This window comes from Periplaneta americana, chromosome 8, assembly GCF_040183065.1.
Source record: "Periplaneta americana isolate PAMFEO1 chromosome 8, P.americana_PAMFEO1_priV1, whole genome shotgun sequence".
Classification (NCBI taxonomy): domain Eukaryota; kingdom Metazoa; phylum Arthropoda; class Insecta; order Blattodea; family Blattidae; genus Periplaneta; species Periplaneta americana.
In genome coordinates, this window is record NC_091124.1 from 28,079,859 (window position 1) to 28,099,593 (window position 19,735).

Below are 19,735 nucleotides of genomic sequence, written 5' to 3' on the forward strand. Positions count from 1 at the left end.
TACCCTGTCTTTCTTTCCAGAAATAATAATGGTTGATGATATCTTGTTGCTCTCAGTTTTGCAAAGGAGTACTCTAATATCTACTCTAAATCATTAGTCTGAGTCTATATTTAATTTACTTCTACATTTATTCTGGCTCTTACTTTCAGCTGGAAGAAGGCTTCCAATGAAATGATAAGCCTATGCTTGCTTGTACTTCAAATGATGACACAGAATCGATTTTATATATTACTTTTGCACCAAACGATGCCACTTGAAATAAGGTGTTGTACTGTCTTACATTATTTAAAAAGTGTGTTGATAATCGATGTATTCCGATAACTAAGTTTTTAATTGGTTGTGGGAGGCCTTGAATCTCAGAAGGAAGAACTTTTGCAACAGTATAAAATTATCCGTTTGGCACATTATCCCATTTTTTTGCATTGACCTTATTGCATATTTTATTCATTTTGCCTATTTTAACACAATTCAAATGAGCATAGTCAATATTTGGGTCATAATGGAATGCTAACCTAACGTGCTATTGGTGCATACTAAATTAATACTCTTCTTCTTCTTCCTCCTCTTCCTCTTCTTCTTCTTCTTCTTCTTCTTCTTGATTCTCTGAGAACGTTCAGCACTGTTTCCTCTTTCTCGAGCCTGGTAAGTTAGAACTCTGTTATCGGCAAGTCGATCGAAGTGTTCGATGTTAGTTTCTCTTGGTAGTGAAATGAATGTGCGGTTAATTTACAAACGAATCTCCCGCTCTTCCTCACACTTAATAAATCTCCGAATTTTGTTTTGTCTTGAGTCAGAAGTGTTTCGGTATAACTGAGTCATTTGTCATTTTGAAGTACGTACTATATGAAAACAATAGGTCTACCTACCTAATATTAACGTATAGAAAAATTTTTTGAGAATACTTCGAAATAATCAATGCACAACTTATATTTATCTACTAAAATGAACGAAGCACAAATCGAAGACCCACATCCACTGTCGCTCGTCTAGGAGACAGCCAGGAGCTTGGATGTTGCCTGCCACGATTATCGGTAAAGTAGGACACAACCGCATACTGTCATCTAATATACAGGGACATCATTTTATTTTTACTTCAATTTTTATTGTACCTGAGTTTTTAAATGTACTTCACTCCCATCCCTTCTACTAATGAAGTTCAACCGTCCTCCACACAGATCCAAGACCGCATATACAGTCATAGTAGCCTTACGATCATAGTAAACAGTGCGTTCCAAAAATATGTTCGCGTTTTCCAGTGACGAAAGAGCTTTCAATATTGAATCATTTTCGCACAGGTACTGCCGACCATTTTCCTACGTCGTACAGTGGTTCCAAATACAAATCTAGCAGGACAAAATTAATAACTCCTCTCGTTTCTAACAGATTTTCATAAAATTTTATATACAGGCTACAAATGGCATTTTGCATTTGCGTGTAAACTCTGATTACGATTGGATAAAATAAACCAACCTTTTACAGGGGTTGAATTTTAAAGAATTATAATAATTTTACAAAACTGATTTTCTCAGGGATTGGAACGAAATCACAAATGCATTATATACTTTCTATTTGATTTTAATGTGTGAAAGATGTTAAAAATACACAACAGTCGTACATATTGAGTCAAATATCATTTAATTTTTTTAATAAAATAGCCTACATATTAATACATTTTTAACAAAACCGCTAACTCTATTTAAATAAACCTACATTTGAAATATTTACAGATATTTGAGAGAGTTGTATCTCTATTAATTTTCAAACATCACCATCATCATCATCATCACCACCACCATCGTGATCCTGGAGCAGTCTCAGTGGGTCTACGTCAGAAGATACACTTTTTCTACTCATTTGGCGTTAGATACGAAGACTGGTTACCATCGGGCCATAGGAAATTCCATCAAATCAATCGTCGTACCAGCTCTACAAAATTTGCGCGCGTGATAAGCTTATTCCCTGAATTTCTTGTAATTATTATTTCGGACTTCTTGGGGTTCCTCGGACATCATCCCAACAGAAGTACGGCTTCCTTTATCAACTGCGCACCATGGGTAAGTATTTTATGCACACTTTGCGGCATGTAATACCACTTACATTTCTGGATGTATAATTCTACAGTGCCCAAACAGTATTTTTTTTCAAACTCTCCAATATTTGTACCCACTGGCGATTGTTTTAAGCAGTGGTCGGCAAAGATTACGTCATATAAAATGCAGCCCCGTAATACACAGCGAAGGGGAATGTAGTAGAGAAGGATATCCAGATTGCTTAACGTTGAATGAACAAGTGTTGGCTAAGGGGATGGAAATCATGGCTTACCCCTCCGCCCTGCTTGTATATTAAGGGACTAATTAGCGAGTTTCGAAATGATGACCACTGGTTTTAAAGATGGTTCCAAATCACCGAATCAAGCCTTCATCTACGCCAGTAGTTTCTGATGCCAAACCTGGATCTTCAAAGAACCTCCGCGCGCTAATCCCGTCATTAGTCGTACCAAATTGTGGTTTGGGAATGTCGACAAGAAGTCCCATTTCTTTACGTAGGCGATCTTGTTTTCTTTTCTTTCATTCATTTTCGTGACCCTTTCTGAATAAAAACTTAACACTTGCTTTACAATTTCTGCTGCATCAGGCATGTATGTTCATCTCAAATCCATTTCTGAGACAAGAGCAATCTCATCAACCGAGTGTGTTTCCAGCAGAGGCTTCAGCTTCCTCTTGTGACTTTTCTCAGCACATTCATGAAACGGCTTTTGTGGACGATTTTTGTTTTTTCTTTGCTAGACGCAGTCTATTAAAAAAAAAAGTCATTTTAACACTTAACCAATCCTAGTATTTCCTTAAGAAAAAATTTTAATACGTAGAGGCAATTAGTCCATTGCTCTTTGTTTCATTCAGAATTCAGCACTTTTTTCTGCACTAATTTACGATCATGTCCCTCAGAATCTCCTAAACCATTTTAATTAATACATACTCAAACACACAGGCTAATCTTCTTAAAATATTATTTTCTTTTCACGAAATGTCAACTAGTTCTCTTCTTAGAATTCCGTCCACCATCATTAAAATATAAAAGAAAGGAGAAGGTGGTTGAAGTTGGTAATAGAACCTTTATAATTGCATACCTAAATGACTAATGTAAATGCTGAACCTGCTTTGACAGTGGCCTTTTGTGGCCTTTGCTTTTGCGGGCCTGCTACAGCAAATACTATTTTAAAAATTTTCATGGAACACTTCTCTGTGTATTAATGAGTATTATAACTAAATAACACAATGTTAAAGTTCGAAAATTCACTAAAAATGTAGGGAATTACCTATAGTTTTATTCATCGAAACTCGAAGGGGATTGGCAATATATTATATCTTCAGACATCGATGCTCCGAAGGTAACTTGCCGGGCGATGCTAACGAGAATAGAATGTCTGTGCTGAACACTTCACTTTTACCTGCTCCTGCGCAGACCACAATAATTTTTATGGAAAACTGAATACGAATCGTAGATACACGACTATTTAGGATTATAGAACTGCATATTTATATTGTTTTGAAGCTCAAACTTTTATACCTTTTGTCCAGTCAGATTTGAGTTTGGAACCACTATGCGTCGTATCCTCTACTAGCTTTTATTCGCCAGCTAGTGGCTGGGCTATCTTAGCTCTTTTCTGAGAACATTAATTTCTGTTAGGAATTGGACGTCGACGTAATATTATACGACTGTTTAAAATAACTTAAGTAAAAGGTGTTCGTTAAGTAATTAACTGGCACGTGATTTCCTCCCTTTCTACGACCCTACGACATAACCACTTGGACGAACAGTAGATAGTATGTCTGAGTAATTTGATCTTTTCGGATCGGGCAGAAGTGAAGATTGAATTTACAGTATGTAAGGTACTCTTTTATAGAGTAGGTACAGAATTATTTCAACATGAGTTACTAGTACGAAAGACTAAACTGGTAATTGGGATTAGGTACAATAGTTTATAATGCGATAATATGCACATTAGAACTGAAACCTGTATCGAAATGAACGGCCACCATTTTCAAAAATGTGTTTAAATATCCATATTATGATTATTTTTCAATTTCACTTCATTCTCTATATTGTACGCTAATGTGCTGTAAACAGTATAATATACACTGCACAATGAATAGCTTATGTCCGCATGGACAATTAAGTTCGTGAGTAAAAACACTCATTGTTAATACTGAACTGTATTTTGATTAAACAAAAACATAATGAAAATGATCAAACACAAAAGCGCGATATTTCCTAGTTTACGTAAATGGATGAACTACATTTCTTCCCTCCTATACCTAGTAAACTGATTTGTTTATATATTACGCCAGTATCATCGAACTCCAGTCGTGGAAGGGGGTAGCAAACGGCGTTGATCCAGAAGTATAGCCAGGTTAATATTAAAAATGTTAGTAAAAATAAAATGATGTCCCTGTATAAAACATTCAAAATGGGACACATAATTTATTAATGTCCAACCTACACTACAGGATAAGTTGCAACTTCGTTATCCTCCCATAACACACACGGGAGAAAAAAAAAACATAAGATGAGTTGAGGTAAGTGCATTTCTGGGACAAGTGCAACTTCAGTCCATATCCCTGTAGTTCATTTGAGATTTGTCCTGCCATCTTGGGGAGTGTTAGGAAAGGTTTTATTGTATTCATGTAATACGAAATGGCTCAAGTGAAGTTCACTGGAAATCAGTTATTGACGTTACTTCCGGGATTTGAACTAACAGTCGAGGTTGATAGCAGTCCAGTAATCCATGTTAAATCGTGAATATCTTTAGATGGAAATTATTTGTGTTTGGTGAGTTCAATTTAAACATGTAATATTGACAAATAGTTTTAGATTTTCAAATATCACATACTTAATAATGATACATGAAGGGGTTGCTCTTGCCCAGGGTTGCCAGATGTCTCGATTTGGCGGGACATGTCCCGATTTTCATATAAAAACGCGATCAATTCGGGGCGGGACGCAGAAAGTCCCTCCTTCAGAAAAGTAACATCACTTGTACGATTTTATGGTTACCTAGTAACTTTTTCCTTCTAGGCCTAAATAATTACATTACATTTAAAATTAATTTTTTTAACAATGTAGGTTTGCACGTTGAAAAAACGAATATTTTCGCAAGTGTTAAGCTTTGTAACAGCGAATTCAGTGGTGAATATGATATTTATAAACATTTAAAAAGAGACGTTCATCAGAAATGCATGGTGCAGGGAATGGAAAAAAATCTTGTTGAAAATGCTAAAGTCCAGTGATAAATATGTATATAAACTCTGAAAATGTATACTGTATGTTAAATGATGGGTTTTGAGGCTAATAGGCTAAGTCACAAAATAGATATGAATTTAGATATCAAGAAACACTAAATATAAACACTTACATAGAGATAAAAAATTTTACAGGAGAAAAAGTTCGTCCAAAGGGCTGGACTCTGGAAGAGTACCCAAAACGCTCATTGCATTTCCGCGTTGAACAGCAATACTTAAGCGTTGACGCAAATAAGTAGTGCAACGGCGATCACCAGTAATGGAGATCAAAATTTGGCCGATTTGAGATACCAAAACTTTAGCGTCATGACTCCAAGGACCGAAGGTCTCCACAGCAAATGGGACAAAGATATAATTGTCTAAGAGATGAGCATATTTATTGACTTTCTTCTTCACGGCTAATTCAGCAGCAGATGCTGCGCGTCTGGAGGTATTCGGCAAGTGAGATGGAGCTAGAGTGTCAACGCAAGTGGAGTCCCAAATCAAAGATTTTCCTCTAGACCATGGAATTAAGGTCAGACCATTGGGTCGTTTACCATCTGCGCGACTAATACCTGGTGGTTCCAAAAGAGACGGGATGCCACAAGAAGTCAGAGATCTTTTAATGATATCATTGAGTGATGTATGTCTGGGAATGCGACCCTTGCTCCTCGCACAGCTGAGTGCATGATAACCGTAAATATCAGCAATTCCCACGCAAATACATTGGTGTGGCTGGCAGAGTTTACAACCAAGGCGTAAAGCTATTGCGATTTTAAAGGATGTGCTATCTATTAGGGTGCCGATGTGAGGAGAAGGTAATGCGTGTGACCAAGCTCCAGACTCACTCTCTTGAAGAGCTAGGAGACGTGCAATGTCTTGTTCGGATGTGAAAGAAGAAAGGAGTGTATCTAAAATTTTTTGGGAAAAGATAACGTCCCACTGTTTTTGAAATTCAGGATGGGCAGGAGGATGTGTGGTTTGTGAGGAAGTATACCAACTTGTCAGAGCATCACGCACATGGCAGATTTCAGCTGCATCAATAAATTTTGTGTCATTGTAATCAATTAATAAACAATGAAAATTAAATATTTTGTCACACGTGATGCGTCTTTAGGCATTATTTGTGCTTTACTGTTAATAATAAACAGCTGGGGAAAACTATGAGACAGAACTGCTATTAAGTCATTAAGTTAATAATTTAGCATAACATATTATTGCCACAAGACCTTCAGAAAGACGCCAGAGAAACGTGATGTAACTTACAGCCAGATAAATATTGCTTTGTACTTGGAAACCTAATTTTATTTTTTATTAAAATTGCAATTTTGAGATTCATATTAATCACTAATTGCATATACGTAGAGGGATAATTTGCATTCCTTTTTTTGTTTTTCTTTTAAGACAAAAGTAAGTACTGTATTGTATGATGAGAAAAAGATGTCCCTCTTTGGTATATCTAAAATCTGGCAACCCTGCTCTTGCCCCAGTATAGTCACAGGGGTAAGTGCATGCTCACCATATGGGGCAATATCCACCTCGCGTCAATGGAATTCCTTGTCACAAAGTATTAGGGGCTGCAAGACAACAAACACCTTTAAAAACAGCTTAAAAGATAACCTTATTAGCATTTCACTCCAATCATACTGATTTAAACTATCACTGACTACATTGTTACTTTTTTCTTTAGACATCCTGATTGTGCTGTATTTTCAAAATTGTCTCATAATAATCTTTCTATTATCTAATATCATTTGAAATATATTAACATTCTATGTATTTTAGTTTAATTCTGCTACATAGTTTATTTCAGTGTTTAATTAATAGTTCATAGTATTTTGTTGTTTAATTCGTAAATAACTCTTGTATACATGTAACTCTCATCTAAATCAAATTGTTGAATTCTTTGTAAGTTCATGCATATGTATATACACTTTTTGCTGGTTGAGTGGAAGAGAAGGCCTTACGGCCTTAACTCTGCCAGCTAAAATAAATCATTATTATTAGTATTATTATTATTATTATTATTATTATTATTATTATTATTATTATTATTATTATTATTATAAGTGCGTTTTGAGATTTGCACTTTCCCCATAATTTCCTTGAATACTTCAAGCTTGCAATTCTTTCTATAATAGGAGCTCTCTTTCAGACAAAGTTTTTATTCGTTCGTTTGCAACATAATGGTGCGTGTTTATTTTGAAAGACTAGCAGAGGGTTAGGATATTCAAAGGACGACTTTGACTTAGCTGTTAAGGAGGTTACAAGTGGTAGGTGTGACATTAAATCAGCAAGCAAACGTTTCAAAATAACGCGAAGCAATTTGATTGAACGAATGATTCGGTGTGAAGAAGAAAAGCGGGAAAAAGAAAATGGAAAAAGGAAGGCAGAAAGAAAACGGAAAAGGAAACCTACAAAGAAAGTTGTTTATGATATGTCTGAGAGCGATACCTGTTCTCCTTCTCCAAGTTCAGGTGATGAGGAATGTCTATCTCAAGTTATAGAGCAAGAGATTCATGATTTAGACTTTAGGGAATGTAACTAAATGGGGAAGAAATGCATCAGAACGAAGGTTAGAAGATTGGATATTAGTAAACCTTTGTACAAAGAAAACTTCAAAATAATTTGTGGGTCAAATCACATCATTTAGTGACATAGAAAACCCTAACGTGAAGTTTCTGAAAGATCGCATACCACAGTGTTCAGGTATCCTGATAATAAAGACATAAGCGATATTGCAGAAGACGAAATAGAGTCAGTTCTTCCTGAGCCATCCGTAGACTGCAGGGTAAACTGCTATTTCCTGTTTCTTTCACTCAATACAATATTCAGTGAAGGTAATATTTGTACTGATGTTTCTAGTCCATAGCCTAAAACAGTGCAACTTTTACAAGCGTAGCAAGAGTAAATTTATTTATATTTAACATGTTCAACGTTCACTTTCTTATTTAAAATTCAATGGGAAACTATCTATATATGGTTGATAAATTTTTAGAGTCTATTATTATTACTGTGTTTACGCTATTTGTATGGAGGTTTGAGTTCTAATGCTGCAGAAATTTTCATTTCTAACTCTGATTAAAACTTTAAGTTTCAAGTTACCCAACATTGTATAATGTATTAATAAACATAAGGTCACTGTTAATGTGTTCGCTTTTGTTAATGGTTTTTTCATATCAATGTACCGGTAATCTTACTCCCTGAATACCGTTTCTTGTCGAGATAAATAACTTATTAGAAAAAAATAATTAAATAAAATTTGAAACGTGCATTTGTAGCTCAAAGAACAGAGAATACGCACTTGCCCCTTGATTACGTTCTATCCATTACCACGGAAAGTTACAACCTAGAAATGCTCTTGCCCCATATCACGGGGCAACTGCATAGCTTCGACATTATAATGGTATTTGTTTCATAAAACATGCTTCGACAATTTACGCAACTGACAAGATGAAAATACACAGAATTAACCACTTAATAATTCAATAAAATCTTATTTTAAAACATTACAAAGGGCTATGTTACTATGCACCAAAGTTGAACTTTCATATTTAGGGGATGTGTCTACCCCAACTTATCTTACTTAAATAGTTGAAAATAACCTCACAATTGTAACACACTACTCTAAAGACATGATGTGGTCACTGAGAAAATTGTATAATTAATGGGTAACAGTTCTGTATTGTGCATAACACTCCATACTGAATAGTTAGCAAAGTAACATATTTAGCACGACCTGTGGTCTGTGAACCAACCAAAGCCCCAACCTCCACCCCCTATGTGCGAGTCCTTACATGCTCAATCACTATGGCTTACAATTTAACAATACTATCTCAATCTTAATAACCTCATACAATACCAGATGAAACTATAAAGTGATAAATTACATAAATAAAATAGGACATTTGGTCCAGGGAACATCCGTGTTTGGTAGAAGGATAAATCGTTTAATAGATAATTTGTATAAACAAAAGCCGCCCTAAATAAGGGTTCGATAGATCGGCCTACTAATCAATTTATAAAGAATAATAAGTAAACAAAACAATTTTGTGACACTTGGAAAGAAAAAGAAAAAAACATTGAGATAAGAAAACGTAGGAAATCATTTACAATAAAAATTTTGTTGGGTACAAATGATTACTAATTATAGCTAAGGATGATTTTAACACGTGAGATCCTATGGCATCAATCGTTGCATCAGAAATTTTATATTGTTTAAGTTGATTTAAAGTTTCACGTGGGATCGTGCCACGGGCACCGAACATGAGCCCAAAAACTGTCCAATGTGTAATGTGGCATTGTGTTCCAAGATGCTGACAACAAGGCTCATATATGACTTGTTTTTCACGACACACCTCTTGTGGCTGTTCCTCATGCATCTCAAAACGAATTGTGGGATCAAGAATGACACCCTTATCCTTCTGCCGATCAATTATGATGATATCAGCACGCCTAGTAGAGCCATCAGAAGAGACGCAACCAACCTCCTCATAAACCTCATAGGAAGCATTCTGACGGATTGAAGCTGCGATGGGAGAACGAACCGTATTATGTCTGTTGATTCGGAGCAATTCTCCATGATGGCAGAAACCCAAGACGTGAGGAAATTGTATTTAAACAATTAAAAACGATCATTTTTGTACTAAGAGCACTCATTCTGTGCAAGGATAATTTCTTTAACATGTTTCTTAATTGATGTTATACAGGACAATTCACGAAAGATTTACCGTCACTTACGAAACTTATTTGCGCGTACAGTACATTCTTAATAAAAAAATGTCATATAAACATGTGTTCTAATCTCAATATTTTCAGAGTTGTACTAATTTGAAGTTGTTTGTAAAATAAAATTATTCTTTAGTTTTAAGGTTAAAAGAATATTACAAATAGCGAATGAACTATTCAGGAGTATCATTTCTTGAATTAGCTAATATTCTGAAGCTAAAAATGTGTTGTGAATTCCATAGTTGAATAATTTCAAGGGAAAAATTGTTCCGGGGCCGGGTATCGATCCCGGGACCTCTGGTTGAACGTACCAGCGCTCTGCCAACTGAGCTACCCGGGAACTCCACCCGACACCGTCTCAACTTTTCCCTTTATAACCACACAACTCGCGTGGGCTGACGAAACGCCAGAGAACCACATCGAGTGCAATTCCAAGTCACACAGAGATTGTATGCACTCGATGTGGGTCTCTGGCGTTTCGTCAGCCCACGCGAGTTGTGTGGATATAAAGGGAAAAGTTGAGACGATGTCGGGTGGAGTTCCCGGGTAGCTCAGTTGGCAGAGCGCTGGTACGTTCAACCAGAGGTCCCGGGATCGATACCCGGCCCCGGAACAATTTTTCCCTTGAAATTATTCAAATCTGCTTTACAGGGAGCTTTACCTGAAAGACTAGATTTGCATAATTCCATAGTTGCTTCATACAGAATTTTTTTTTTTTCATTTTTAACAAAGAAATTACATTTTTCTTACGTATTCATCACAACAATTGTTACAAATCACGCCACTCTTGTAAATTCTTCAAGACTGTATATTAGAATACATAATTAAACTGTAAAGAATCAAGTTCCTAAATCGTATGCAGCAATTTTTATGACAAGTGCGTAAGAATGATGTAATTTTTAGTTAAAAATTGAAAAACAAAATCTGTACGAAGCAATTTAACAAACTTTAGCTTCAAAACACTAGCCAATTAAAGAAATGATATTTCTGAACAGTTCAAGCGCTAGTTGTAATATTCTTTTGCTCTTAAAACTAGAGAAAGAGGTACATCTTTCTTTACTTATTTATTTACATATATACTTACTCACTTACTGCTTCTTTGCTTCTTTATTTACTTCTTAACTTAAGTATTTATTTACTTATTTGTTTACATACTTACGTATTTATGTAATTATTTATTTACGTATACATTTACTTATTTATTTACATACTTATTTACTTATGTATATATACATATTTATTTATTCATTAATTATTTATTTATTTACATAATTATTTGTCTATTTATTTATCTACATAATTATTATTCTACTTATTTATCTATCTATTTATTTATTTACCTATTTGTTTATCTGTTTATTTATTTACCTATTTGTTTATCTGTTTATTTATTTACCTATTTATTTATCTGTTTATTTACTTATTTACTTGTTTGTTTGTTTATTCATTCATTCATTCATTCATTCATTTATTTATTTATGTATTTATTTATTTATTTATTTATTCTGTATGAGGATGAAGCCTAATTGCAATAGGGAGTACAAGAATATTATACTTTCTTAAGCCATGAAAATGAAAACATATTAAGTTCATGACAATTAGATAAATACAGATAAAAATAAAGTAATGTAAATGTAAAAATGAAAATTAATAACTAAAATATATATAGCTACTAGTAGCTTGTGCAGCAAATGCTGCAGACTAAGTTGATTAAAGTTTAAATAATGATTTTTCAGATTTATTTTCCAGGCAGAATACCAGATATTTTCATTAATAATGAAACATACTCCACGAAAGATGTAACATTGAAAGTAATGTAATAACGTGTAACCTTACCAAAAAATCTCATTTTAAAAAACTTCCCTCTGAAGGGATTTTATATCGAATACTTTTTCTTGGACATATTAATCTTCATTTCTTTGAGTTTCAATGCGAAAACGCAAGTAACAATGTCAAGGCGATCAGCTGTTTTTTTTCATGTGGGAGTAAAGTAGTAGCTATTTCAGGTCATTGTGGATTGTTGACAAGAATATGACATTTTGGAGTGTATTAGATACCAGTACCTGCTGGAAATCATTTTGACCACCTTAAAACGTTAGCATAATATGTTCAATTAATGACGTATTTATTGACCATAAGCTCATAATGAGTTTTATTGTTACTCGCTGAAGGTCAGAGATGTAAATTATTTATGTATTATCCCACGTATTTCTAACAGTAGAGGCTGATGCGAAGAATGAATTGTTGAAATATTGAAAACAAGGCGAATGCTATAGCAGAGTTGTGGAATCGTAAATATACAGTAGGCTACACACTAAGTAAAATTATTCATAGAAAGTCATTTTAGCTGCTCCAGCGTTCTATTCGTTGCCGGTTGCGGGAAATGAAGTAAAGGCTGGTTCACAATAAACCGGAAACGGAAACGACTACAAAAACGAGAACGGAAATAATGTTAAAATGAATGTATTTAAATGTGAGTATTCACAATAGTTAATTGTGGATACTCACACTTAAATGTATTTATTTTAACAATTTTCTGTTCTCGTTCTCGTTGTCGTTTTTGTTCCCGGTTTATTGTGAACCAGCCTTAACTCATCTAGTCAGCAAGAAATGAAATGGCCTACTATTCTTCGTACAGTAAAATGATGTACTCGGCAGCGATCACGAATCTGATCGATTACCAAACGAATATGAAATCAATTTTGATTAGTTTGAAAGACGCAGCTAAAATATAAAAACTGACTCAGTTACGAATGCCTCTAGCTAGGATAATTTATAGAGAATCACACATAAATATCAACATCCACCGCCATTATTATCTGAAAAAGACTCGCACCACTTGATTTATAACTATAAAAGCATTTCGTTTTTAATAACAATATGTATGTCTTACGTAAGTTTTGTAACATTTAGTAACATAGCCTATATGTAAAGCCATTACTCAGAAAATTATAGAAATGAAGATTTAATGTAAGATATCCTCCACGTTTACTTACATAACCCCAAAAGGGTTCACTTTCATATCATGAATAACAGTACTAATGTGTATCATTAATGACAAATACTCACACCATGGAACTAACCTGTAATATTTCATTTTTAATGGTGATGTCAATAAACCTTGAGTTTTGTACTTTTTAATAGCCTATACACAGCTGTACTAAGAAAATTACACAACAATCAGATCTGTAAATTCATGATAATATAACCTCCGTAATAAGTTTTTAAGTTGTCAGTAAATTACACAAATATAGATCGACCTATTGGCATTATGATGTTAGAGAATCTGTTTGAAATCCTGGAAGAATGGACTCCTTGATAATGTTTATTTATTCCATCTTGAGTCTTGTGTACACTACATTTAACACTTTACTACAGAAGATTGATAAATGGGCAACTTACTAGTGTTACATATTTAAGCACATGGGCTTACGGCTGTTTCGGTATATACACCATCGTCAGAGCCTACTGAATGATAGGACACAATACTTCTACATATGCCTAACACATAACTAATGCTAACCATACATACAGTAACATAAATACAGACATGGAAATCCTACACATACAACCCAAAAACCAAAAAAAAAAACACACTAGAACGATATGAAATATACAGACACACTAAAACACACCCAAATCAAATTCTCAATACAGATCAATTTCAGGACACACTCACTATTTGACTCCACAACACACAAACACACAAATACACCCTCACAACAGGCAGCGATATCAAAATGACGCTATGATCCAGTAGGCTCTGACGATGGTGTATATACCGAAACAGCTGTAAGCCGACGTGCTTAAACATATAACACTAGTAAGTTGCCCATTTATCAATCTTCTGTTTATTTATTGTTTTGTTTTATTCTGAAAAAAAGTATTAGTTTTCAAAACTGATGACAGATGGATTTTGGAAAATAGGACAATTATGTAGCAAAAATTGACATTTCACTGAAAACTAACTATTTTCCGCAAATCCTTGGACGCCAAGCTTCAAAATGAGGGGTCATTCATTAAAATCCGTTCAGCCGTTTTCCCGTAATTTCCATTACCACCGAAAACTAGATTCTATATTTTAACATTATTTATTAGTTGAATGTTAAATTCTGAATTACATTACCATGTACCTCCAGTACAGACTTCAGTCGCTTGTCTACTGACCACCGGCATAGCTCAGTCGGTTAAGGCGCTTGCCTGCCGGTCTGAAGTTGCGCTTGGGCGCGGGTTCGATTCCCGCTTGGGCAGGGTTTTTCCCGAGGTTTTCTCCAACCGTAAGGTGAATGCCAGGTAATCTATGGCGAATCCTTGGCCACATCTCGCCAAATATCATCTCACTATCACCAATCTCATGACGCTAAATCACCTAGTAGTTGATACAGCGTCGTTAAATAACCAACTTAAAAAAAGCTTGTCTACTAGATACGTCTTCCGACGCTTCTAAACCTATTGTCGTAAACTCTTGAAATGTCACATCTGCTCACAAGAGGTAGTATATAGTGTCAGAGCCATCTTCAGTTACAAGCCGGAGCATGGGTAAGTTTGGCAACGCTGAGTGGAGGCGGGCGGAGGCGAAATAAAGGCATGACGTTTGACGTTTTAGTGCTTTGATTTCGTTGTCACATGTAATTGTCGACATTAATTGATACAAAACTAAGTGCATATGATCAAGATTCAGTGTTTTGATGTATGTAATTTATTATGGAATCCGAAATGGTATTTTATTTGAGTTTCAGAATACCGAATAAGTACTTGCATACAGCCACTTATAACTTTAAAAAAATTAAAAGCATACGTGTTTTTTATTGATGGTAACAAGGGAAAATAAATAAATACTTAAAGAAATGTTACTTCTACCAAAAATAAATAAAATAACGACGTACTTTCGCAGTACTCTATTCCAATCAATTAACCATTATGTGGCTAGTAAATTGACAATGTTTTGCCGCTTTATGTTGTTTGACCTCTGACGTGAAAGGTCTAGGATATCATATACATTTTAATTTCATGTAATTATCTGTCGTGCTTTTCTATAAATATTTCAGATGCCCAGGAAATCAGTTTTAGTTTGAACCTCTCCAGTCATCAAAACAATACTGTTATCCTAAATTATTTGTTACAAATTTTCTAAAAGATAATTTTAAATAGGCCAAGGCCAAGTATAAAGATGTATGAAAAAACGAAGTAACGTACCTTCAACATAATAAGTAACAAAACACATCATTATCTATTAAGTATGTGCCAATTAGCGTAAACTCGGTGAACTTTAAATCCTGTAAATACGAAGTGAAAAGAAACATGTTTATAACTAATTTATTAAAAAATAAATAATATTAATAAAAAACCTTGAAAACCAACAAAGTGAGTGAATACATCTACAAATTATAGGTATAGCAGGCATTCCGAATCTTCAACAAAACTGCAACATTTATGGGATCACAAATCAGCCTGTTTACAATAAACTTGAAAATCAACGGCTTAACTTTATTGATATAGCAGGCGAGACCCAACAATCTGGCTAGAATTCTGATACACCTCAAACCACAAGTAAGAGTATAAAACTGTAGTTCATACAATATTTAGAAGAATTGTTCAATAATTTTGTCATTAATAATAACCGTAAAAATTGCTGAAGACTGCAGCTATATTTTCATTTATTGTCTTGTTTTTATCGCCAACACGCACTTAGTTTATAATACATCAACAATTAACGTTTGGTACGACATAATTCCATCGACACACACTTATATTGTAACATTAATTTACATTGAAAATCGGCATTAGCACAAACACGTGTTCTGGATAGTAGGCCTCCGTTTGACAGTTAATTACAGAGTTGCCGACGTATGGCTCCGGCTTGTAACTGAAGAAGGCTCTGATAGTGTTAATTAATGTGGAATATTGGGTAACTATGACGAAATCCCGAAAGGAATACTCCCGAAAGAGCACGATTCCATGCGATATGCAAGAACTCACTCCAATCAAAATTGGATATTGTTCATGACGCAATGTTCCCGAAGATATCGATTGTATGGAGTAATTAATGAGTGATTTATTTATACGATTTGAAGGTACACAACACCTAAAGTTTCTGATTCCTGTTTATTATCCACTTCATATTGCACCATCTCATAAAAAAGGTACATTTAGTTACTACTTGACCACATCTACCTACCTACCTACCTATCTACCTACCTATCTACCCACCTACCCATCCATCATTCTATCTATCTATCTATCTATCTATCTACCTACCTACCTATCTACCTACCTACCTATCTACCTACCTACCTATCTACCTACCTATATATCTATCTATCTAGAACTCGATCCTCAAATCAGCAAGACCTTAAAACAGTATCTTTGATTCCAGGAACTATCGACGCTTCATTCTGACGCAAGAAAAAAACTTCTATTGGAGGCCGCCAGGAGAGGAGACTTCATACAGCTGTCTACATTGCTCTTGCTGGGAACACCAGTGGACAAGAATACATTTTTTAGTATGACCCCTCTTTGTATTGCGTCACTGAATGGTCACATCGAAGTGGTCCAATTGCTATTGAACGTAGATGCAAAGTATTCTAAGGTTGTCCATCATTTTAATATACTCTTAAATAATATACGCAATGATTACACATATTTCACACCTTTTCATTGTGCTGCATGGTCGGGATCAGTCCCTTTAGCTGAAATATTCCTTGCGCGAGGCATTAATCCAAATGTTAACAATACTTATACTCGTATTGCACCAGTTGCTAACTTTGCAGCTCTCTCAGGATCTATACCGATGGTCCAACTATTCTTGTCAAGGGGTGTGGACTTGAATTGCAAGGACAGTAATGGTCGCACGTCCATATTCTTTGCAGTGCGTTCCAAATCACTTCCACTCGTTAAGTACCTAATAGACAATGGTGCGTACCCTCTTGTCACTGACAAATTTCGTAACACTCCCTTGACCTATGCGGCTAGAACAGGTTCACTTCCTTTAGTGACATTCCTCAAATCTACTGGCTTGAAACCTTTGCATAAAGGTTCTGATGGCGAAAGACCCATTTTTGCTGCAGTACGTTCAGGATCTGTACCCTTGTTGGAAGCTTTTATCTTGTGGGGAGCAAATGCTACAGCTGTAAACGTCTTCAAAAAATCATTGCTACACATTGCTGCAAGAAAAGGTCACTTAACCATGACAGAGAAGCTAATTTCCGAGGGATTAAATATTACGCTTGTGGATCTTAATGGTGAAACACCACTCCACGCTGCAATGTATAAAGGAAACTTACCACTTGTTAAGTTACTTTTTAAGAATGGCGCTAGCTTAAATGTTTCTACAATAAATGGTAAAACTCCACTCCACATTGCGGCATATATGAGTCACCTGCCAGTTGTTCAGTTTCTTGTCGAGGCAGGCGCAAGTCCTGACGTTACTGACAATAAAGGCGAGACTCCGCTTCACAAGGCGGCAGAAATGGGTCATCTGCCAGTTGTTCAGCTTCTTGTAGGGGTAGGCTTAAATCCTGACGTTGCTAACAATGAAGGTAAGACTCCGCTTCGCAGGGCGGCATATATGGGTCACCTGCCAGTTGTTCAGTTTCTTGTCGGGGCAGGCGCTAATCCTGACTCTGCTGACAATAACGGTAAGACTCCGCTTCACACGGCGACATATATGGGTCACCTGCCAGTTGCTGATTTTCTTGTCGGGGCAGGTGCTAATCCTGATGTTGCTGACAATTATGGCAAGACTTCGCTTCACAAAGTGGCATATACGGGTCGCCTGTCAATTGTTCAGTTTCTTGTCGGGGCAGGCGCCAGTACTAACGTTGCTGACAATAAAGGTGAGACTCCACTTCACAGAGCGGCACAAATGGGTCATCTGCTAGTTGTTCAGTTTCTTGTCGGGGCAGGCGCAAGTCTTGACGTTGCTAACAATAACGGTGAGACTCCGCTTCACACGGCGACATATATGGGTCATCTGTTAGTTGTTCAGTTTCTTGTAGGGGCAGGCGCAAGTCCTAACTTTGTTAACAATAATGGTGAGACTCCGCTTCACAAAGCAGCACAAATGGGTCATCTGCCAGTTGTTCAGTTTCTTGTTGGAGCAGGCGCAAGTCTTGACGTTGTTAACAATAACGGTGAGACTCCGCTTCACGTGGCGACATATATGGGTCATCTGTTAGTTGTTCAGTTTCTTGTTGGGGCAGGCGCAAGTCCTAACGTTGCTGACAATAATGGTGAGACTCCGCTTCACAAGGCGGCACAAATGAGTCATCTGCCAGTTGTTTAGTTTCTTATCGGAGCAGGCGCAAGACTTGGCGTTGCTAAGAATAACGGTGAGACTCCGTTTCACAGGGCGATATATATGGGTCATCTGTTGTTTAACTTCTTGTTAGAGCAGGCGCAAGTTTCTAACGTTTCTGACAATAATGGTCAGACTCCGCTTCACAAGGCGGCACAAATGAGTCATCTGCCAGTTGTTCAGTTTCTTGTCGGGGCAGGGGCACGTCCTAAAGTTGCTGATAATAACGGTGAGGCTCCGCTTTACGGGGCGACATATATGGGTCACCTGCCAGTTGTTCAGTTCCTTGTCGGGGCAGGCGCAAGTCCTGACGTTGCTGACAATTACGGTAAGACTCCGCTTCACAGGGCGGCATATATGGGTCAGCTGTCAGTTGTTCAGTTTCTTGTCGAGGCAGGCGCAAGTCTTGAAATTGTTGATAAAAGTGGGAAGACACCTTTAGACTTGGCCAAAGACAAGGGTCGATTCAAAGTTGTGGATTGGTTGTCAGAACTAGAGACATGAGTTTTGGTTACAATTGTGTGAACCATTGCTAGTGTAATGCTTCAAAGCGCTGAGGCACCTACATCTGCATCATGAATAGAGACTGGAATCTTAAGTCACTACTCTTTCAAGTTATGCGAGTACGGAGTTAGTGCAATGAGCTAAATGACTTGACCAAAAGTAAATTAGTGGCGCACGACGCTGTACTACTCCGCATCAAGGACAACAACCACACACACACAAAATAATGATTTCTAGAGTAAGCCTGTGTAGTGTATTAAAAAGGAATAAATACAGTCTTTGCTGTCAACTTTTAAATTAAAGTGTTACTGTTTCACAGGCGCTACACTTAATGAAATATTTAAGCTATATCACAACAATCTTTAATGTAAAAATTTAACTTTATATTACTGTATCACAGATCTACTTTTAACAACATGTTTAAGTCTATATTACAATAATGTTTGATGTAAAATTTTAACTTCATATACAGAGTCATCATTTTATTTTTACTTAAATTTTTATTGTACCTGTGTCTTAGAATGTACTTCACTCCCACCCCGTCTACTAGTAAAAACTTCAAACCGTTCTCAACACAGAACCAAGCGTATACAGTCAAAGTCGCCTTACGTTCATAGTAAACACAAACAGTACTGCGTTAGTGAGTATAGTACGTTCCAAAAATATGTTCGCGTTTTCTAGTGACGAAGGAGCTTTCAATATTGAATCATATTCCCGCACAGGTACTGTCGTCCGTTTGCCTATGTCGCATCCCGGTTTCCCCCACCCCCTTCTGCTCGCCCCTCTAAAAGCTAAGCTGGGCTGTCTTGGATCTTTTAGGAAAACATTAATTTCTGTTATGAATTGGACGTCTACATAATATTATACAACTGTTTAAAATAACTAAAATAAAAGGGCCTCGTTAATTAATTGTCAAATGATTTCCCTC

At 36.1% G+C, this 19,735-nt stretch overlaps 1 protein-coding gene across 1 annotated transcript in view; it reads left to right on the plus strand.

The window, feature by feature from the left end:
- Nucleotides 1–18,436, plus strand: part of LOC138704600 (ankyrin-1-like) — a 35,814-nt gene extending 17,378 nt beyond the window's left edge. The window contains exon 4 of the mRNA XM_069832670.1: nucleotides 16,384–18,436. Within this exon, the coding sequence (XP_069688771.1) occupies nucleotides 16,384–18,291 (1,908 nt within the window). The 3' untranslated portion in view covers nucleotides 18,292–18,436. The remainder of the gene's footprint in view (nucleotides 1–16,383) is intronic.
- The last annotated feature ends 1,299 nt before the right edge of the window (nucleotides 18,437–19,735 follow it).